General features: G+C 31.9%; 1 protein-coding gene across 1 annotated transcript; it reads left to right on the top strand.

Moving 5' to 3' along the window:
• Positions 1 to 3,263: 3,263 nt before the first annotated feature.
• Positions 3,264 to 5,277, top strand: LOC140450844 (uncharacterized). Its single transcript, XM_072544524.1, has 2 exons — positions 3,264 to 3,379; positions 4,392 to 5,277. The coding sequence occupies exons 1-2, from the start codon at positions 3,264 to 3,266 to the stop codon at positions 5,275 to 5,277; spliced, it is 1,002 nt and encodes a 333-aa protein (XP_072400625.1).
• Positions 5,278 to 24,750: the final 19,473 nt, after the last annotated feature.

Raw genomic sequence — 24,750 nt, 5'->3', positions numbered from 1 at the left:
TCAGTGTGAGGCTGAATATGTTGGTGAGACCGGAAGAAATCTTTCAAATCGCATTATTTCTCACAAAAGTGATTGCAGAATTAAAAAACCATCTTGTGCTTTGGCAGAACATGTAATCGATAAAGACCATATTATGGATTTTGATAACATTAAAATTTTATGTAGTGAAAGTAATAAATTTAAAAGGACTTTTTTGGAAATGGTTTGTATTAGCAAAAATGATAAGAGTTTAAACAAAAGATCTGAAATTCAAAATTTAAGTAAAATTTATAATTATATTCTTTCTTTATGATTTATATATAAAACTTGTAAAATGTCATATTTAATTCTCCATATATCTATCACATTCTTTCAGACATCTGTCAAGGGTGAATAAATCTTCTTCTTTTTGTTACTAAACAAAAAAGAATGTTTAAACGAAGTTTTACTTTTGGCAATATAATTGTCAAAAATAAAAATTTTATGTTGGCATTTATGACATTGAGGCTATTTGTAATTGGTTGCTATTTGAACTTATTTATAAATTCAATTATTTTTATATTAAAAAAAATGTTTTCAAAATTATAGAAATTTTCGGAGAAACATTTGTTAGATCAAAACATTTTTATATTAAATATTTTGAACATGTAAGCAGTGATTTTTACTTACCAAACTAATTTTTATTTGGTAAGTTAACAAAAATTGTTTTTTCTTTTTAGTTCAACCTTGTAAGTATTTTGTCTTTTTTAGCTCTTGATAATAATTGTAAACACAATTGAAAGCTCGAGAATAAAAAAATAGTTAACCAATAGCCCTATTATTGACTCCAACCCATCCAAAGCAGTTATATATATATATATATATATATATATATATATATATATATATATATATATATATATATATATATATATATATACAGTATAATCCCTCTATAAAGAACAAATTTGGTTATAACGGGAGAAAATAAGATATTTATAGCCGTAGCTATAAATAAATAAACACCCATTTTAATTGCTGCCCCTAATAAACTTCTACCGAAATTTACAATTTATGACTCACAAGTGTCAGTGTAGGGGGTTGACTATCCGCACTTAATAATAAGAAGGTCCTAATCTGGTCCTAATAGACAACATGTGGAAGCTTTTAAACGTTGTTTAGAAACATTGTAAAAAACTTTATCCGAAGACAAAACGCAAATAAAGCAGCATACAACTGTTTCACATCTTTAGAAAATATGATAGATAGAATACTGGACAATTTAAAGCAGTCAAAAATTACAGACTTCTTTCAACTGCAGAAGCAATAGCTTTTGTTATCCTTGGAAATACGCTTTTACAGAATTTATACAGATTTACAGAATACAGATTTTTTATTTTAATGTATATCATCGACAATAAAAGTAAACATTTTTTCAAAAACACAAGTCAAACAATATTTAGCATCTTATATTGCTCCGAATGGCTTCACTATAGGAAGTTAATGTTTTAGAAAACTACATATTCATATGTATGCACAGTATTATTGTTATTTGATATAACGAGGTAATTAGTCTGCCATTTCAGTTCTCGTTATAGAGGTTGTCTACTATATATATATATATATATATCTATCTATCTATTTTTTACAGATACTTGGCATCAGGATGTTCATTCACAGACCTTCAATACACATTTAGAATGGGAATTAAAACTATAAGCTACATTGTTCGAGAAGTAGGTAAAACGATATGGTCGGAGTGTTGTCAGACGTATATGAAAATGCCGTCGGAGGAGGACTGGTTAATGAATTTTGAAAGTACATCGAATTTTCCTCTCTGCTCAGAAGAAAGTGGATCAATGTTTTTAAAATATAATTATAACTTATATATGAAATGAAATTATAATTTCATTTTTATAGATGTTGGTGCATATGGCAAAGAATGCGATTCAGTCGTATTTAAGGAAACGGAGTTTTGGAAAAGTTTGATAAACAAAAGATTGAATATACCTCCATCTACCAACAAATTGGGAATTGAGTGCGAACTGCCCTATATGTTCGTGGCCGACGAGGCATTTGCATTACATGAACATTTACTTCGCCCTTGTGGTGGTCATCAACTCAATGATGTAAAAAGAACATTTAACTGACAAGAGCCTGACAAGAGCAAGAAGGTATGTTGAATGCGCATTTGGAATAATGGCGAATTTTTTATCGACCACTGAATGTATCGACCGATTTAGAGGTCGATATAGTAAAGACTTGCTGTTTATTGCAAAATTTCATCCATAAAGAAGAAGGAATTATTAATAATATAGCAAGTGATTTAAATGCTTCTCATGGCTCTGATTCTGCTCTGTGCGGAGTACCCCGATCAAATTTGGTAAGAGGAAATTTAACAGCCAATAATATTCGCAATAAATTCGCAGATTATTTTATGTCACCTAAAGGGAGATTGCAATAGCAGAATTAATATATTTAAAACATTTTAAACGTCTTACTTTATCAATAAATGTTTACTTACCAAAATCGTTTTTTTCCTTGTCCGATAATGACTCGAAGTCTTCGTGCAGAATCACGCAGATTTCTCTCCATGCTGCAAAATGAGGCTTCTTATTTTTATAGTTTTCCGTGATTTTATCCCACAACACAGGTCGATTTTCTACCGCACTTATTAAAATCTCCATATCAAAATCCATATTTTAGCGGCAACAAAGAAAGAAATTTATTGAAACAACGGATGCTCGCCCAACGCCGTTAACACACTTTCATAAACTAAAAAGGTTCACTGAGGGTTCACGGTACCGGCCCGTCGAACGTCTTGCCAAGGGGGACTGGATACGTAGATGGTGAAAAGTTAACCAACGGGTTGGTTGCCGTTGCGTGAACAAACATTCATAAGAACCTGAAAGACACTGAGCAACGGCCGACGGGACGGTGTCAAAAACGACCCGTTGACCGTTGTCGTTAACAAGAGCTCTTACGATCCTTTCATATTACACGATTTCGCTCGTGCGGGAAAAAATCGCCCGATTTTTAATCGTGGTTTTGCTACTTCACATTGAACGATAAAAATCGTACATTTTTATTAGTTCATCGGAACATTTGGTCTGGTCTGGATGAAAATTATGGATCGCGAACAAGTTATTGCGTTATGGATACTGTATCGGCGTCGGAAAAGACAAAGGCGCAATCGCCTTCACTGGATTCACCCAATTAATCAGAGACGAGAGGAAGTCGGGATGTTCCACACATTATTTGAAGATCTTAGAAACGATGACCAAAAGTTTTTCAACTACTTTCGTATGTCAGTTCGCTCCTTTGATGAGTTACATAAGAAACTGAAGAGTGTTCTACAACGACAAAACACGCAGTTCAGAAACTGTATACAACCTGTTGAAATGCTGGCAATATGTTTAATGTAAGCATAATATTACAGTAGTAGGTAATATAATAAAATCTTTTGAATAAGCAAATATACTTTATTTAATTTTAATCACTCAAAATAGATCAGACATCGAGGAATCTCGTGAAGCCGAAATAGACGGACTATGCTCAGTTTCAGTTGCTGAAGAGTCGCTGTAACTAAATCCCTGTAGGTACTGAGATGCGGATGCTTTATCCAGTTCGGATTGTGAGTCTGATTGTTTAGGCGTTGATTGCTGCGTTGGCCTTGATTGATTTTGCTGTTCACGTACATATTGAAAAAAGTGAAGCTGTTGTGCGCTATTTTTAACGTAGCCCGAAAAACTAGGATTTGCATATTGTTGAGGTTTAAATGGAGGTTGTTGAACATGGACAAATGCTTGCGGTTGGTTAGATAAGGTTGTGGTTGATAAGAGGGCACAGAAGAGGGGTTGTTTGATTGAAGATGAGGAGTTACCTTTAGTTTGTTTATGTTTTCTATTACGTTTAACACTCCCACTTGAAATTGAAGGAATTCACTGTTGGAATAGTTTGTCAAATGAGGCATTAAACTCTGAAGGAAGGACATTTTACTGCAGGGCGTTTTATGTTCCAGAGCTTTGAGCATTTTCACCTCAACCTCATCTAGTTTCTTTCGTTTCCTCGTTCCTACGGGCTTGGATGGCAGGTTTACGTTGGTAGAAACTTCAGGTTCACCAGTGGTGCCTTCAGGCTCTTCATCTTCTTCGAGTGTTCCTGGTACAATTTCTGGGTTGAAGCTGTCTACCGTTTCTTTTTCGGTGTAGATCTTATTCAAAAATTGAAGTTGGTCTGAAAACACATATTTCTTACTTTTTTAGCCCCAGATCCACTTTTTTTAGCAGATTTGTCATCTTTTTTCGATTTTGCGAAACAATCTCGGAGATTAGTCCACCTTTTCACCACTTCTTTGCCTGTAAAAAATAAAATAAATAAATACAATCAATTCAGTATGATAATTAATAACGACAATATTCACTTTATTTCAGATATTTGGCGAGTGGCTGTACGTTTACGGATTTGCACTACAGCTACAGAGTTGGAATTTCAACAGCAAAAAACATAGTTGAAGAAGTATGTGCTGCGATTTGGTCAGAAATGCGAGAAGAGTGTATACCGACACCAACTTGTGATATGTGGCAGTCAATTGCTTCCAACTTTGAAAGTATCGCAAACTTCCCTCACTGCCTTGGAGCTGTGGACGGCAAGCATATAAGACTGACTTGTCCGTTTGACTCAGGATCAATGTATTTTAATTACAAAGATTACTTCTCTATTGTCCTTATGGCTGTAGCAGACACAAAGTACAGATTTGTTTACGTTGATGTAGGGAGCTATGGTAAAGAGTGTGACTCGTCAATATTTAAGAGGTCCAAATTGTGGAAATCAATAGACAGTGGTTCTCCACCATTACCTGAGGAAAAACTTCTTCCAGGAACAGAGAGTCCTAAAATACCATACTTCTTTGTTGGAGACGAAGCATTTGGCTTACACAGACATCTACTGAGACTCTTTGGAGGGAAACGCTTAACAGTTGAAAAAAGGGTCTTTAATTATAGATTGTGCAGAGCACGAAGATATGTGGAATGTGCGTTTGGCATCCTGAGCAATAAATGGCGTATATTCCATCGCCCTATCAACGTTCAGCCACATTTCGCAGTGCTCATCGTCAATGCGTGCATCGTATTGCACAATTATGTACGTGACAGAGACAGATATCTTGTTGAGGACACAACGACGATCACAGGCCTGGAAGATGTATCAGGAGAAAGCACTACACGAGGAGGCTTGGAAGCAAACAATATCAGAAGTGTGCTTAGCTCATATTTTTTGACAGAAGTCGGAAGTGTATCCTGGCAAATGTCTAAAGTATAATTTGTCATATATGTGAAAATAAATAAATAAATGAAATAAAAATAAAAAGTGTCTCTGTTGTAGATAGTAAATCAAGTGAAGTATACAATACATACAACACCAATATACATTAAAAAATACAATATACATACGTCAAAAAAGTAAGTTTACTTTCCTTAATAGAAAGTTAATAGGTATAGTACTTACCAAATGCATTTTTTTCTCCATCGCCATTGTTCTCTAAATCCGGATTGAGTGCTAAACATACTTCTTCCCAGGCTTTCCTTGTTGCATTTCTATCCTTATAAATTTCTAAAGTTTTGTCCCATATCACAGGTTTTGCTTCAACTAGGGATATTAACACTTCAGCGTCAACACCTTCCATAATTTGCAAACAAACCACCAAAACTGAACGCGGTAGAAACAATACTGGAGACAGTTCCCGTACGACTAAAGACCGTCTAGTGTGAAAGCGTTTATTTGGTCACGTAGGCCACTGAGCTAGAGGGCGATACGGTAGCCGTGCGGTTCTAGTAGCACTGGACGGCTGCAACACGATTACAAAACGTGCCCGTGTTCTAATCGTGCAGTGTGAAAGGTCTCGTACTTTTCAACAGTCGATCAAGAAAAATTGCCCGGGCGATTTTTTCCCGCACGAGCGAAATCGTGTAATATGAAAGGAGCGTTAGGCGTAGCATTCAAACGTTGACGGCATCCGTTGTCCGTCGCCGCTGACGTGTGTTCAGAGAAACCAGAGCCTTAGAGAGAGACGTCGCGTGCTGGCGACGTCGCGCGATCGGTGGGTCGTACGGTGCGCGAACCAGATGTGCGGTACCATAGATAAGAGGGTTAGGTAGAATGCAATCTCTATAGACGAAACTATGTTGATTGCCAACGTTCGGAACGGACAAGGCACATGAAGAAGATAGACGAAACTGGTCACGAATTCTAGCGCCATCTACATTTTTGGAAGCCAACTAATCTCCATAAATTGAAAGATCTCTGTAACGTTATGACGATTGCCGCGAAATTCAAATCTGTTTAGCGCCCTCTGGGATCTTGAAAGCTAACTAATAATTGGAAGATCTTCGCTAGGCATACCAAATTCCATTTGTGCAATCTTTTAATTTTTAGTTTTTGCAAAAAAAATATTTTTATTGCAAAAACAAAAAATTAATAACATGCACATATCAAATTTAGCATGAGAAGCGACGATATTAAAAAAATGAGAAGTATATATGGACAAAGTAAGAACAATAATAAAACCAACAAATGACAGTAATAATCATTATTTATTACAATAAATCTAACATAAATCTCGAGTATATTAAATTGTTTTGACAACACAAATTCTTCATCACATAGGAGTATTACACTAGAATAGAAATATGCTTTATTGTCCTTGAAAATAGTAAAAGTTTATAAACAAATCTTAAAATCAGTGGAAAAACAAAACAATAAATATAATCTAAAAAATTCAATAAATTGTCAATATAAATTAAAAAAATTAGTAAAACAAAAACAATATATTGCAAAATTTAAATAAATTGTTAATAATCAATCTTAAGAACTAATAAATTTAATAAGCTACTACATATGATACCCAAATATAGGTAAAAATACTACTTTTATGTTAAGGTATTATAATTTCTTAGTTATTGATTAAGAAATTCTTCTACTGAATAATATTATGGTCTTTCAGATAGATAGGATTTTGACATTTTTCGTAACTTAGGGAAAGATGTTGCAGAGGAAGATGATTGTATAATTTGAATATATTTGAATAGAATAAAGTACCTATATTATCCATTGATCATAAATGCCCCAAGCTTAAGCACATTCGAGATAAAATTTAAAAATAGATCATCCTCAAAGGAGGAGCTGTTAGGCTTTGAAAATCTGGTTCCGGTTATACAGATAAGTACCACAAAACTTGTTAATAATAAACCCATTATCGATAATGACTTTGCTAATGTACACACTTCAATAACAAATACCATAAACAAAGAAGTAGGAACAAAAAGGGAGGAATTTCTTTACCGACAAAACGACTTGGGACCTCATTACGTGTATTTGGAAAATAATTCACCCGATTTTAAAGGCAGGTTAAACGCTTTAAGGATAGGTGACATTATTATCACAAATTTTAAAGAAATTGATGAAACAATTGTGAGCATTGGCGCAGTAGGGAGAAATAAAATACGTATAAAATTTAAAGATTATAAATCGGCCAACTATATCATATCTAAAAAAAATGAAGCAATATTTACAAAAAATAATTTAGATATATACATTCCTAAGTTTCTTGTAGTTAGACAGGGCGTAATAAGAGATATTTCCACAAAATTTTCAGTAGAGTATGTTAAAGACAGAATCAAAATGTACGATTTACACTGTAAATTTGAAGTCATTCAAGTCAAAAGATTAAATAGGAGGCAAGTAGATGAAAACGGTACTCAATATATTCCAACAAAACCATGTGCAGTTAGTTTTAGGTCACAGGTACTACCAAAATATGTAACAATCAACAAGGTACTAAATAAAGTCGAGCCATATAAACAAAAGGTGCTATTATGCTTTAATTGTCTTAGATTTGGACATACAGGGGGACAGTGTAAAAGCAGGGCTAGGTTGGATAAATGCCAGGAATCACACAACTCAAAAGAGTGTAAAAGACCGATATAACTCCAAAATGTTTTAATTGTTCGGGGAATCATTTTACTACAAATTTGAGCGCGTGTCAGGAATTTCAACGTCAAAAACTTGTAAAAGACGCTATGTCTTCCAGTAATATTAGTTATCAAGACGCCAACAGACAGTTCCCAAAAAACTCCTATGCAAAAGCAACAACCATTAATACGGAACAAACTACAAACATTTCCTGCCTCAAAACTTTCCCTCCATTAAATCCCAATAATTATACACCCACCCAGCTCCCATCAAATTCAATTAACCAAATGTCAACAAATAACATATTTTACAATAATTCAAATAGTACAAATTCTAGAACATTTAAAAGACAGAGACCAAATAGTCCAGATCCAACATTAATTTTGCATAATGAAATTATAGCTTCCCAATTACCTACGGGAGGAATATTAGACAGTAAATATAAAGGAAATATTAATAATAATTCAGTTGCATCTCCTTTAGACATGAGCATGATAAATTCAATATTAGAATTAGTTATAGAAATTGTCACAAAAGTTTTAGTAACAAAAAGTATAAATATAAATAAGGAACAACTCGAAAACTTAGTCAAATTAACTATAAATGGAAGCACGTCATCGCATTCTCAGACCTCAACCATGAAATAAATATTCTTCAATGGAACTGCCGTTCAGCAGTTTCTAATAAAACCCACTTAGAATATCTACTAGATAGGGGCAACTACTCCGTTGCACTTCTATCGGAAACATGGTTTAAAGCAGAAAAATATTATATTTTTAAAGGCTTCAACAATATTCGCTGTGACCGGGACGACGGGTACGGCGGCTCAGCCATTTTATTAAAATCAGACTTAATATACCAAGAAGTCTCAATTCCAACTACAATAAACTTTGAGCATACTTGTATCTCGGTTAATTTTCCAATCATACATAAAAAAATTTACTTACTACTTACTTTAGTAGATATACTTCGTTTCAGTATACTTTAAACCGAGAACTAGAATATCATTACAACAGTGGATCAACTTTTTGGAACAAATTCCAAAACCATTCATAATTGGGGGCGACTTTAACGCACATAGTTTGGCTTGGAATGATGGATATGACGAATTTGGAAGCTACCGAACAGTGCAACCTAGTAATCTTGAACGACGGATCACCATCATTAGCAAACAATAAGAAGTCAGCTGTAGACTTGACCATCTGTACACAGGATCTGACGCACCTAATTACGTGGTCTACTTTAGAAGAACCTTATGGCTCTAACCACTTACCAATACACATACAATTTGGAAGGAATAGCCCGCTTGCGCAAATTAAACAGACAAAACATAACATATGGAGACTCAAGGCTGCTAATTGGGATGTACACACCGCTACACTTGAAGCTACAAAACCAAAATCATCACTAATGGGCATTATCGACAATATTAACAAAGCTGCCAACAAAGCAATTCCCTTACAAAAATCAAACACACAAAATAGAAATCATTGTTCGAAGGACTGGTGGAATGAAACCTGTAACATGGCTGCTAAAGCAAGAAAACAAGCTTACTTAACCTACACACATGCTCCAAATCTTAATAATCTAACAGAATATAAAAGACTTGATACAGTAACAAAAATAAACCCCCAATAAACCCCAAAGAAGACTGGATAAACGAATTCCACACAAAAATCTCGCCCCCATGGGCAAAAACAACATTACTTCAACAAATAGCTACCGTAAATAGAAACACTTCTTTTTTTACAATCACTATTTCAATTATGGGAACTCGATCAATGCATTAAATCAATAAATAATGAATCTCCCGGGGCGGATAACATTTCATACAATATGTTGCATAAAATGCCCTTAGTCCATAAGAAAGCCCTGTTAGAATTGTTCAATTCGATTTGGATAAATAAGATTCCTTTTCCACCAATGTGGAAAGACTACATCGTAGTACCTATCAAAAAACCTGGAAAACAGAACGGAAATGCAGATTCATATAGACCCATAGCTTTATCATCGTGTATATTTAAAACCATGGAAAGAATGATAAAGAACAGGCTTGGATATTGGCTAGAAAATGAAAAAATATTACCTGACTCACAATATGCTTTTAGAAAGGGAAGATCTTACTTAGAACCCCTAACGATACTAGTAAATGACATCTATCTAGGATTCACGCACAAATACAACACTTTGGCTACATTTTTGGGTATAACTTCAGCATATGATAATGTTCAAATAAATATACTAGAAGAGAAGCTTATCAATATTGGTCTACCAAACAAAATAATTATTATGTGCTCTTTTGTTTTCGTTTTCGTATTAATATACTGTTTGACAACATTTCCGCTTCTCGAAATATTTTTGGGGCATTATTAGGGATTTTTCTTTGGTCATTTCCCTTTAGAATGCGATTTAATTGCGTACAGTAATTGTACGCATTCACTTTTAGGAAATGTTTCAAAACAATATTTTTAATTTTTGTGCCATGTTTACAATTAGGAAATGTAATTCGCTGATTTAAAATAGATAGTGTATATTCTAAGACTTGCTTTTTAAGCAAATCTCTATTAAATATATATTTAATTATACTTAATGCTAGTTGCATTTTTTGTAAAAAGTCTGCATTAACATATGTTAAAGCAGGCTTTTGGGGATTATACTCTTTAAAATTGATGAAATCGTTGTGTGTCATTTTTTACACAGAACTCTTCAACACATGAGCAAGTCAACTTTGAAGTTGCCTTTAGAACATATCCTGAAACATAGCGTAATACCCTAGCTCCAATGGCTTTTGTTGAAGGAATTAAATTTTCAGGTACTACACAATATTCCTGTGTTGCAGGCTCGAATTCAGACAGACCCTAAAAGAAAATTAGTGGGAATTATTTACTTGACAAATTTTTTTGCTTGCTAAGATTTTGAATAAATAAAAATAATAGACTAATATATATTTTAAATGTGTTTAAGTAAAAGTTTTAAATTTAATTATGTATATATATATATATATATATATATATATATATATATATATATATATATATATATATATATAAATGCCATGTATTTTAATGTTTACCTGGGTAACAAACCGTTGAAGGGTTAATAAAATTTTTGAATTATCATCTTCACAATTTGACCCAACAGAATGGTATGGTGTTAAGCTATTGACCATCAAGCTTCTATAATAGTTGGAAAAATCTTTCGGACTGGGGTTTATATTTCTGGATCCTCTTTGTCTAATTTTTCCAAAAAAATTTTCAATTGGATCTTGGTTGAAGGTCCGTGGCATAATGTGCTTAAAACCTAAATCTGTAAGAATTGTCAAAAGCTGTTTAAAATTTTTGACATTCCTTAACAGATTTATTAAGCTAGGTGGCCTAAACATTTTTTTTCCAGTAGGTTTCCAAAAATAAAATGTCTCCAGCTTGATTAAACTTTCTTGCCAAAACTGTACATGCTGTGAATTTTTTGTCACAGCACCTCTAAGGGTTTTCCCAGCTGTTGGTTTAAAGGACTTGCCATTTAAACTGTCGAATAAACTGTCTATAAAGGACAAGAATTCTGCAGTTTCAACAGCTTTTTTGTCCAATTTTAAATTGTCACCTGCAACTGGAATAACTGCACCTAAAATATTAATGCAAATATTACTAACTTCATAATGAATGTGCTGAGGAATTACATATTCAATAATACAGCAGGGTACCTACAAAATTGAACTGAAAGACTATTTTTTTACAATAACCTAATAAGTACCTATATGTTCACACAATTAGTTTACGCAAAAATTATACTATTAATTACCTGTAATGGCGAATACATTAATTGCCTGTGCAACACTGTGGCTAAAAACTTGAGTGCAATTGGCAACCTTCATTTTGTTAATTCTATCAGGATTAACATGCTGCTCAGTAATTTTAGGTATTAACCTTAGGCTGCCTAAATGAGGATCCATTTTATAGACAATATATATGTGCTCCCAAGTTGCTACTTTCTCTTCATTATTACTTGTGTAATGTAAATTATATTTTAATAAATTATTCCTCAGCCCTTTAAAAGTATGTGGGACATCATAAATTGGAATAATTCTTCTGCCATCAACTTCAAAAACATATTCTTTGATTTTATTTTTTAGATCAAAATACTTGGAAGAATATGTTTTCTGTTTTTCCAAATAATCTAATTCATTGCTATATTTGATCTTAGTATCTTCAACCGGGTAATTAACGGCAGCTCGATTGTTACTACCTTGATCGTAAACAATGGCTATAACACTTAGACCAATTTCAGTACATTTCCGTACAATCATTTTAATAATGTGTACAAGGTCTATTGTTTTTGTAGTGCCATTTGAAAAGTTATAATATACAGGCTGCTTCCGTTTCCTCCGTATTCCTCGTAGCATAAAAACCTCAAACAAGATTACTTATATAAATATTAATAAATAACAACAAAAATAAAAGTTATTTACCCACTGATAACTTCAAGTTACAACTAAATACATCATAAAAGTACAAAAAATGTACATAAATATAAAATACTAATAACTACATAGCAAGTAACTTCATTTTCCACCACAAAAATTACCTGAGCATGATTTGCAATTTTGTCTGTGGTTTTAAATCCATAATTCTCAAACACTTCAATACAGCCTTTACCAAAATTGGGCTGTATGTGTGCCTGAATTGCCATCTCATCAAATATCACTATACAGTTACAATCCAATGGATTTTTAAATGTCCTGACTTCAGCTTTAAGCAAGTCAAACACCTCTTCATGTAAACCAGGCTCTATAGGGATTCTGTTGAGCAAGCTACTAATTGTTTTCCTTGATGGAAGTGAAAAAAATTTTGACAAAAATTTATATGCTCTTCCACTTTGTTTATATAACGCTAGTGCTAATATTTTGTCTTCAATGGTATACCGTCTTCCTTTTGGCTTGTTCTTTAAATTACGAACTTGGCTATCAAAAAATTTGCTCTAATATGATCCATGCTAGACAACTTTATAATATTATATTTTATTTCTAGAATCAGCTTCCTTTTTAACTGTAACCTAGCTTTTCTAGATCTCAATAATTGCTTGTGCAACAATTGTGCTTTTTTATAAAGCTGTTTGCCTCTGGGGCTTAGCTTTTTGGAATGGGTCACATTCATCTCTGTTAGTAATGCAGATCTCCCTACGAAAAAAAGTACACATGGCGTTCGTTTGTTGACCAAGACTGTTAACATACAATATATACAGAAAATAAAAATTACACTTACTTCTTGGTGGTGTCTGTATTAAATCTCCTTTACTTGTTGATAGAGTAGCCATATAATGTGTGACACAACTATTTCCAGACATTTGTTCACTAATATAATAGGAAACATTTACGTCACGTGAGTACAATATAAAAACGTAATAAATTTATATTGTATACAACAAAATGGCACAAACACAAACACGTGGAAAATGGAAAATACAACCTATAAACACAAACACAACTGTCCAACTTGAAACTCAATATTCTTCTTTCTTTTTTACTTAGCCTTCTACCACATATACCAGCGATCCAGTTGAAATACGTGCCAGGCGCCATTTCTTTTTTTGGAAGCCTAATATATATATGTAACCATTTTTTTCCATTGAGTTCGCAGGGCATGTGCGGTACCTTAATTTTTCACGCGATGCATCGGACGTCGCGTCGCCGGTGCGCGATCGGTAGGTGGGTCGTACGGTGCGCGAACCAGATGTGCGGTCGGTACCTTAATTTTTCACGCGATGTATCGGGATCCCATAGATAAGAAGGGCGCGGCTGTTTAACAGGCATCAAATTAAAAACTAGTGTCTAGAGCCTGACTACTCTGTGCAGACTTGCGCAGTTCATTTTTATATATTTCTGAATGTGTCAGTGACGTTTATGTGTATTGTTGGTTGCGAACATTTTTTTTATAAATTGATAATATAATTACTTCAATCCATCTATTTAACCCGTTTGATAAATTTAATAATGTTTAGATTACAGTAGAACCTCGATAAGTTAAAGTCCAAGGGAAAAACCAAATATTTTAAGTTATAGAGGTTTTAAGTTATCAAGGGTCTATGTTGTGATGGATTACTATAGGTCAGAAGTTTAATAAAATATAGGCATTTATTATACACTACATTACTACATATACTACATTCATTTATTATACACGTTACAAAAAGTTAAAGCAATAATTAAAGGTATAGTCTACTAAAAAAAGTCTGATTTTCTTTTGTTTTAAACAATTCATAGATTCTAAATCGATTTGATTTTCAATGACAAATAGAGAAGAGAATACGTTATCTTTTATGTTGCTACACTGCTCTATAAATGATCGTACAGTCGTTATAGCACTCTTTGCTTCGTTGATTGATATGCTCGTAGATGAAGTATGTGGGTCGTCGTTAAATTCATCGTCTTTATCACTTTCAATACAGTTGTTAACTGTTTCCAATATTTCTTCCTGTGTTAACGTCCCTGCTGTGACTACTTTATCATCACAAGTAACGAAGTTGTCAAAAGTAATCTTTAACGTAGACATGTGGTTATTCCATTCTTCAGGTACATTATTATCTTCCCCTTCAATGATTACTTCAGGTTCAATGATTTCTTGAGGTTCTGAAGAAAAACCACAGGTTCTAAAGCAGTTTTTCACTGTGAGGAGTGTTACGTTTCGCCATGCTTTGTCCACCATCCTCATTGCTTGAAGAATATTGATAGAAGAAATCGTATTTTGCTCCATATCAGCTATCATTCTTCTAACAACTTCTTTTCTGTAGGATGTTTTAAAATTTTTAATTATACCCTGATCCAAAGGTTGAAGTTGTGATGTTGTGTTTGGTGGAAGAAATTGTACTTTGATTGCCTTTAATGGTGGTATGTCCCCGTGTGCTGTGCAGTTGTCGATGAACAGAATAATTTTTCTATTTGAAGTTACCATTTGCTTATCTATATAAATCAGCCATTTTTTAAAAAGTTCTGCTGTCATCCATGCTTTTTTATTGGCTTCATAATCCATGGGCAGTGATTTTAAACCTGCAAAACACCGAGGTTTTTTTGACTTAGCTATAATTAAAGGTTTCAGTTTTTCTGTACCCGTAGAATTTACACAAAGCAGAATCGTAAGTCGTTCCTTGCTGTGTTTTCCTCCATGACATTTTTCATTTTTGAATGTTAATGTTTTTTCGGGAAGACATTTGAAAAACACACCAGTTTCGTCAGCATTAAAAACATCATTGGGATCATAATTATTCACTAAATTATGCAATTCAGATTTCCATTCTTGGCAGACTGATTTGCTTACGCTCGCACTTTCGCCGCACATTTTTTTGAAGGCTAAATAATGTCGTTTCTTAAAATTCTCTAACCAGCCATTGCTGGCTTTAAAATTATCGATTTTTAGTGAATTAGCGAACTCTACAGCCTTTTCTATCAGTATGGGTCCACTGACACTGATGTTTTTGTTTCGACACTGTTTTAACCACGTAAACAAACACTGTTCCAAATTAGGGAATTCGGCAATTTTTCGTTTCTTACATTGAAGATTGCCTCCTGATTCTTGATTTTTCAATAGTTCAGCTACTTTTTTCATGATGATTGATAATGTACTCTCGTGTATTCCAAACTGAGCTGCAACTTCTTTTCGTTTGAATCCATTTTTCACTGATTCTATAGCTTTTAATTTATCAGCATATGTTAGCGTTGTTAATTTTCTTTTTGAACTCATTTTAAGCAAGTTTTCACACGTAAAGCGATGTTTCTAGGCCAGTGATCAAAAACTTATGATACAGTAAGCTGTTCAGCTGTTGTCCTAATCCTAACCGCCGCAAATACAGCTTTTAAGAGATTCCAAGAAGAAAACAATAAGACATTATGTAGTTTACATTAAGTGAACACATGCAAGCAATAAATATGACCGAAAGCACGTTCTTTCAAAATGACTCATTGGTAAACAATTTTATGTTGTAGAGGTTGTGGAAACATTTCTTTAAGTTACTGAGGGCCAATACTGATATTATTTATTTAAGTTATCGAGGTTGTGTATTTTAAGTTGTGAAGGTTTTGGGCTCCGATGGGAAGGGAACATATAATTTTTTGAAGTTTTGAGGTTTTTTTGAAGTTTAGAGGTTTTTTAGTTATTGAGGTTTGACTTATCGAGATTTTACTGTATAAGAATAACTCTAAAATTAATAGTAAATAATAGCAAATCAAAATTAAAGGTCTTTTAAAATAGTTTGAAAAAGTATTTTAAAAAATGCTTTTTGCGCATTTTTTTCAATAAAAATTTGTTATTTTATATAAAGGATGTTGACTGATGTTATATATTAATTACTATGATACCAACTTTCTTATTTTAAATGAAACATTGGTTATATTATAAAACTGTTCGATTCTGCTCAAAATTCCCAGAACTATGATATATTGCATGTTATAGTTTTAATTAACTTATTTTAGGATATAGGGTGGTTAATGAATAGATCACTCTCTGCGTGTCTCCTTATCACTTTAAAAGGTTCTATACCTAATTTCAATAAAGAAGAGTGAGTTCATTTTCGTATCTCAACTTGATTGTAATAAAGTATATAGTACTCTAAAAGATATGTATCTATATTCTTTTAAAATATATATTATGTCATATAAAATGTGCCTTTAATACATAGCATGGCAATCCAATATATTAAAGTTCTTTGAATTTTGTAATGGATCCAATAATTAAATAATATACCTGGTGTTCCATCTAAAATAATAAAGTTGGCATTAGTATTTACATGACATCACACTCTGTATAACACCTTTTTATTGGAAACATATGCGCAACAAAAAATATTAAAAGCCAGAGCTTTTCGAGGAACTATTCATCATTTAATAAATAATTTTTATTTAACTGTGCTGAATAATGTATTTCATATGTAGCATCTTTTTTGTAGATGTATTATTCAAAAACAAACTGAAAAGTTATTACTATAAAGAGAGATCTGTATAGGTGTGGCTATACTTGACTTAAATAAAACAACGATGAGATAGAAAAAAAATCACAAATTTTATGAAAATTATCTATACTTTTTAAATGTTAATATAATTTGGTACATTGATTTGTATATATAATATTTTCTAAGTAAGTTTTTATATAAATAAATAGTCTATTTACAAATGTACTTACTACTACTGCAAATGTACTGACACTTATTTTCATCTAAACAATGATTTCTATAAACAAAATTTTTGGGCTCTGTCTTAAATCCATTATTAGCTAATATATTGACGGAAGACTTCAAACCAAACATTTCTGATCAAAATTTAAAGCCCACAATATGTTGGAGGTATGTAGATGTGTTGGACACATTTCTGATTAATATAAATAAAAGGTAAGAGGAGGAGTCAATAAAATTTACAATGGAAAAGGAATATAATAACTCGTTACCTTTTCTGGATGTTTTAATCTCAAAGGAAAATAGTGGATATGGGACTTATGTATACAAAAAAAACCAACACATACGAACGGATATCTAAAGTATAAATCAAATCACAACATAAATGTTAAAAAGGGAGTCATTAAATCATTATATGATAGAGCTAAAATTGTCTGTTCTAATGAAAATTCGTTTTTGAAAGAAAAATAATTATTAACACCTATTTTAGTAAAAAATGATTATCTGATGTCAAGTAAGGAATTTTCCAGAATAAAGGAAATCGAACAAAATAACAGAAAGGCATCCTGTTACATTTACACGACAAAATTCGAGGAAAATAACAATACCATATATAAAAGGATTATTAGAAAAACTTAAGAGAAAGTAAATTCAATGTTTCAACAATATTTAAAACAACAAACACATTGAGATCTATCTTATTCAAAACCAAGCCTAGCAATGAACAGGAAAGAACAAAGAATTGTATTTAGAAAATACCATGTGAGTCTGAAAATTTTTATTTAGGGGAAACTTCAAGACCATTAAATGTTATAATAAATGAACATCAATCTTACATCAAAAATAGAGAATTTGACAGATATGTAAACATGCATGGGATAATGAACATAGAATTCAATGGAATGATTTATGTAATGAAACAGATGGTAAAAAGAGAAAAGTCAAAGAAGCTGCTCTTATTATGGTAAATGAAACCCACTGTATCGCAAATTTCTCGTTAGAATGTAGTAGGATGTGGCTACCAATATTATGGCTTATTTTTACATCTAAATAAATAAATAAATAAATAATAGCTTTATTACCCAACAGTTTCCCATTTCTAGGGTAAAAATTTAAGATACATTTTTAATTAGTATACAATCATTAGTAGGTGATACAAAAATATCAAGTAAAAAAATAAGTGCAAAAAATAAGTAGGTGAAAAACAAAATAAAGAGTGAGAACAATATAAATTAAACAAATCACTACGTATATAAGAAATAAAAAAAAAATACACAAAAAAAATTAACAATCTAATGTACTCCATAAACCAGTGCGGTATCAACCAGATGATTAATTGAGCATGAGAAAATATCACAATGGTTGCATATTTTGTTATAATTATTGCACATAATATAAATTGGTGACTTCAGTAACATATTTGTTCTCGCACGTGGACAAGTAAACACTATAGTCGACCTGGAAGTAATTCTTGGCACATTAAATCTAATTTGACCTAATATATCACTGCAGTCAATACAGTTGTGTAGCAACTTATATAAAAATGAAACCGAAAATATAATTCTTCTTAACTCTAAACTTACAATATTAAACCTGTTATATAACAAATCGTAATCATAACCATGGACAGGATATACTCCATCAACCTTAAAAGCTAAATATTTTAAAAGTTTTCGTTGTACCTTTTCAATCTGTTGAATATAACATTTATAAATGGGATACCAAATTAAGCTGCAATATTCTAGTTTTGTTCGCACCAGCGATAGATACAGTAGTTTAATCGGTCTTATATCGCTAAAATTTCTACAGTTTCTGATGATAAAACCGTACATTTTCATAGCATCGGATACTTTCTGCTCAATATGGTTGTTAAAGGTTAATTTTGAATCAAATATAACTCCTAAATCTTTAATGCTATTACATTTTTCAAGATCTGACCCCTGAATTACATAATTAAAATCAACATTATTTTCTCTTCTAGAGTAACTTACTACTTTACACTTATTGACATTAAGAAAAAGTTTGTTTTTTACACACCAAGTATCTATATAATTTAGATCGTTCTGTAAATCTATACAGTTAGCAATTGTTTTAATTTCACAGTATATTTTAAGATCATCCGCAAAACACAATTTTCTGTTATTAATATCTAAAAATAAATCATTGATATATAATAGGAACAACAATGGACCTAAATTTGATCCCTGTGGAACACCGGATGTAGTACAGATTAATTCTGATATGAAACCATTATAGGATACAAATTGGTTCCTACCTATTAAATAGCTTTCCAGTAACTTTAAAATGTTTCCAGCAAATCCCAAATTTGATAATTTAAAGAGAAGGTATTTGTGATCAACCTTATCAAACGCTTTAGAAAAATCAGTATATATCACATCTACTTGACCTTGTACATCCAAAACATCTGAAATATATTGAGTTATTACAGCCAAGTTTGATACAGTAGAACGTTTATCTATAAAGCCATGTTGATAAGGTGATATCCATCCCCTAACAGAAGGGTAAATACGGTTATATAGAGTTACTTCGAAAACCTTTGAAAAATTGGATAACAAAGATACCGGTCTGTAATTGGATACATCAGATTTCGATCCGTTTTTGAATACAGGGCATATTTTCGCATTTTTCCATAACTCGGGATAAGTTCCCGTTTTTATTGATAAGTTAAAAATTTTTTGAAGTGGCTTTACAAATACCCGAGAACAATCTTTCACTAAAAATGCTGGAGTATTATCCGGTCCGGACGTCATTTTATTTTTAATTCTTTTAAAGGCTACTAAAATTTCGTTTTCTTGAAATTCGTTAAAATTAATAGTGGGTAAGTAGATATCACTACATTCTTGATTATTTAATACATTGTTGTCGACAGGTAAATAAACTTTTTCAAAAAACATCTTAAAAGCATGGATTATATCGCGAGGATTATTAAATGTATCGCCGTTGTAACACATTTCACCTGGGATTCTAGAAGTTTTATTCTTTGCATGAACATATGCCCAGAAATTATTAGATTCGTTAGAAATACTATTCTGAATTTTTTCAAGATAAACGTTATATTGAGCTTTAATCATTTGTTTAATTATTTTTCGCAACCTTTTAAATTCATGCATATAAAGTATATTACCTGTTTTCTTATAATTTGTGATATTTTTTGATTTCAACTTTATCATTCTAATTATTTCCGCATTGTACCATGTAGGATATTGATGTTTATAATTTCTGTAAATTGGTACACACATATCAAATAATTCATATATCTTAGCATAAAATAATTCTAGGACTGTATTTACATCATCAGACATATCTAAAAAATTCCAGTCACAATTAAGAAATTCTGAGTACAGTAAAGGAAAATTTGCTTTTTTAAAATTATATCTTTTAGTTTTAGAATGAGCCACAAAACTGGTTTCCTTTTTCTGAAAATCATTAATATTTATCACTAATGCTGGATGATGTAAATCTTCTTGTACAAGTGGTGCATTATCGCGACTTACATGACATGTATCTGATGATATAACTAAGTCTAACAATCGATTTAAATTATTTCCCACCTGATTATACTGATTTAAATTAAACAAACACATGAAGTCTAGCACTGCCGATGTCTTCACATCAGATCTGTTTTGATCAATATACTTTGGAATGTTAAGGTCGCCCAGGAGAATAACAGTGTCATTAAATAATTCAAGTTGCTCTAACATTTCAAAAAAATATTCAAAATCTTTCAACTTTAATTTATCAGGAATATATAATACTGAAACATAAAACTTTTTATTTCCTATGCGACACTCAACAACCAGCAAATCAACTAGTGGAAAATGTAAATCAAATGTTGAGACATCAACAACAACACACTCAAAATTTGACTTAAGTGCCAACAGTACACCTCCACCAGTCGATTTATTAACTACATCGAACTTTCGATCTTTTCTAAAAACCTGATAGTCATCATTAAACAATTCCGAACTAATAACATCAGAGTTGAGCCAAGTCTCAGTTAGAGCAATGACATCAAATTCACATTCACTAACACTAGAGTAAAAATCAATTACTTTGGAATTCAAACCACGCACATTCTGATAGTAAACCTGAAGATCTTGGCTTGTAAAACTGTTGGGACCTATCTGTTTAAAGGAACAATTTTTTGGGATGCCATCCAAGTATTTAATTCTAAATTGTCCTGTATTGTTAGCGTTCTTAGCTTCTAATTCTTCCTTTAATTGTTTGTAGTATGCAATTTCTTTTTTCGTACGGTCATATGAAATTGACACATGGCTGTAGATACCAGTTTTCAGAACCTTGGCTTGTCTGATTAATGCCGAGACGTCATTTTCATCTTTAAGTGTAATCTTGATCGGACGATTTTTACCTAGTGCTGGTTGTCCAAGCCTAAATATTTTGAGTTCATTGACATTCACGCTAGTATTCATACTTTGAATTATTGTTTGGACTTTCTGTGTATCATTATCATTGCGACTATTCGGAGAGAGCTGAGTATTTTGCTCAGGTACACCAAATAAAATAGCATTGCGTTTGCGTTTTCTACGCTCATTTATTTCCTGAATGACTTCTTCCATAACCAACATGGTTGAAGAATTCTTCATTGATTGGTTTTCATTTTTAAGTGCTTGAATATCAGTTTGTAAAGTTAAAATTAATGCTTTCAGATCTTTTATTTGGTTCCCAACCTGCCTACAACTCATGCAGGACCAATCGAATCCTTTATCATTATCATTAAACAATTCCAGTTCTACATTACTAACATTTACACAGGTATGTCTAAAAATTCTATTGCAAACGGAACATTTTATCATTAAATTCGATTTATACGATTTACTACAGCAGGAACAAATCATATTCGAAGTCGAAGGCATGATAAAAACCGTTGAAGATACGCCTATGTATTTATACAGTAATTAAGAATTCTCGTTGTTGTTATTATTATCTTAATTGGTGTTACAATTGTAGGTTAGGACGTATAAATACAAAATATTGACTAAAAATTCTATCAAAAACTCTTTTAGGAAGATAAATTTCTTACTGTTTATGTCTGTATATTTAAATGCAAATATTTGTGTGGTTTCACAATCACTTTCGCCTCATTACACGAGTTTTTTTTTTAAATGATAACAGTACCTTGAAAACACCTTCGCACTGGTCGGCTTCTAAAAATTAAAACTGTATACATCTGTATACATAAAAATTATTAATCATACAAAATTTACAGAAACTTTAAATAAGCAAGTTAATCGCAATTGTGTTACATTCTTCACTTGTAGGTTTAGTCAGATGTTTAGTCAGAAGATCTTTTTGCTGGGTTTTTTCTTCCTACTAAACAGCTGTCTCTGTTTCAGGATTTTTGCATTGATGGGTTTTGAATCTTTGGATTCAAAGTTACTAATGGTCTGTTGGCTAATTGCTGTTAAGTTTGGCTCAATTGGATTGAGCTGTCCATTCTTCCTCTGTTTTAACCCCATTAACTAGAACATACAGGTGTCGCAACATCTGTTCTTTTCTTTCCACCAATGATTTACATCTGATAGCTGACTTATTATCCAGCTCTTCAAAAATAATTTCGGATTCTACTGGTCTCTGATCTTTAACGATTTCCATTTTCTGTTCTATAAAAAAAAGGTTTTTATTATACACACACCACAAAAATTAATATAGTTGGTTAATATGTTTTGATAGAGATATATACATTTTGAAGACCTTTTCATTTAATAGAATGTACAATTTTCATGCCAAAAATGAAGAATAGAACTTTGGTCTTAAAATGCTCCTCAAATAGACACCAACAAAACACCACACCAGATACAACCAAAAACCAAAAATATTTTATAATAAATGTATCTCTAATATTCAGGGTAGACACTGTTTAGTTGCTCTCCATTGGAATGACATTAAAAAAGATTTATTTTACAATAAAAATATTACACTTTGTTTTACGATGAAATGAAGCAAATAAAATTATAATACAATTATGTTACTAGCAAGAAACTTAAATGACGAGTGAACAATAATGTTAAAGTCCTAAATTTATAATCTTCCTATAAATGTGGTGTCGGCATTGTCCACGAAAGGCCAGCTTTGGTCAGAGTTTGGTGTCCGTGCATGGTCAGCTACCTCTATGGGAACGCTTGCTAAAAGGATGATGAAATAGGAACTGATATTGCGAAACCAAAGTGTCGGTAACCCTTGAGTGGTTCAAGGTGACTATTTTCACATATAACATATATATATATATATATATATATATATATATATATATATATATATATATATATATATTAATAAATAACTTGAGAGCACCACCATAAGAATTTATCAAGATTGTTTTATACATTTATACATAAATTCAAAAAGTTTGCAAAAAAAAAGAATTATTTATGTAATATAAAAAAATATTTACCTTCCTGTGATGATTCCTTTGTAAGTTGTTGCCTACACCTACAAAGCAAGTGAATGTGTTTGCACATATTCCATGCAATTGCAGAATCAAGGCAGCTACACGAATATTTGTGAATGCACACGCTGCAGTCTGTAGAAATAAATTGACAATCACATTCAAACATCATTTTCATTAATAATATGTATCTCGGCTTTTGTCGAGGATAGAATTTGCCAAGTGCCTTCAAAATTTATATTGGTTCTAAATCTATCTAAATTACAACTAGTTTTATATCTTTTTCTGATTTCTATAATTTTATAGGAAAGTTTTCCTTTGTTAAGAATAATTAGCCTGTCGAAGAGCTGGTCTCTTATGAATTTCATTAGAGCAGTTACAGCTTTATCTAACCTTTTATTATTTCTGCCTTGTAAGTAAATGTATTTGATGGTCCTATGCATTCGTTCAATGTGCATGTTGGTGTTTAGGCCAGCATGCATCCTATATCAGTAAGCCCAGGATATAGTCTTACTTGCATAATTTGTCTGAAAATAACGACCGAAATTAACAGTAGTTGGATCATCAAATGTATTTTCTATAAAACTATTTAGCATGGGTTCAAAAGCAGAAGGATCTGTTTCTTGGAGAAGAACTCTTAAATTTTTATACACCAATTCCTGAAAATAAAATATGACACCTAAGTATTTAATTTAAAATTTTTCCATAAACTTTTAATTTGAAAAATAAAGATGTAAAGAAACTCTTACAAATTTTGTATAAAGGGGCTCACCTCAAAGCACACATACTGTATTGTTGTGCACAGTTTTGTTCCACAATCAATAAAATTGCTGAAATTTTTGAAAATGATATAAAAGAGTAAAAAAAAATAAGTTAATTTTTAATGACTGAATTAATTTTTAAGACTAATTTATTTCAAAATTAACCCAATAAGCACATACCTGTTTTTCTTTGGTCTTAATCAAAGTTAGGTTCTTTCTCCATGTACGATCCACATGCCATGTACAATATAAGCTGAAAAATATACATCAATAATTAAAGTTATATTATAATGTGAAGAATGCAATTAAACATACCGGAAATGTGTTTCAGTCATTACTTTTGACCATGCATTATAATATACATCTGCCATGTCAGATATGAAAACTTTTGCTTCAATAAGGCCACTTTCTTTCTTGACACAATCAAAGAATAAAGACATTTTAGTCTCATCGCTTCTATTGGAGATACAGAAACAACAGGGA

The sequence above is a fragment of the Diabrotica undecimpunctata genome, chromosome 9 (assembly GCF_040954645.1).
Source record: "Diabrotica undecimpunctata isolate CICGRU chromosome 9, icDiaUnde3, whole genome shotgun sequence".
Lineage (NCBI taxonomy): Eukaryota > Metazoa > Arthropoda > Insecta > Coleoptera > Chrysomelidae > Diabrotica > Diabrotica undecimpunctata.
This window is presented reverse-complemented; position numbering and strand designations above follow the sequence as displayed.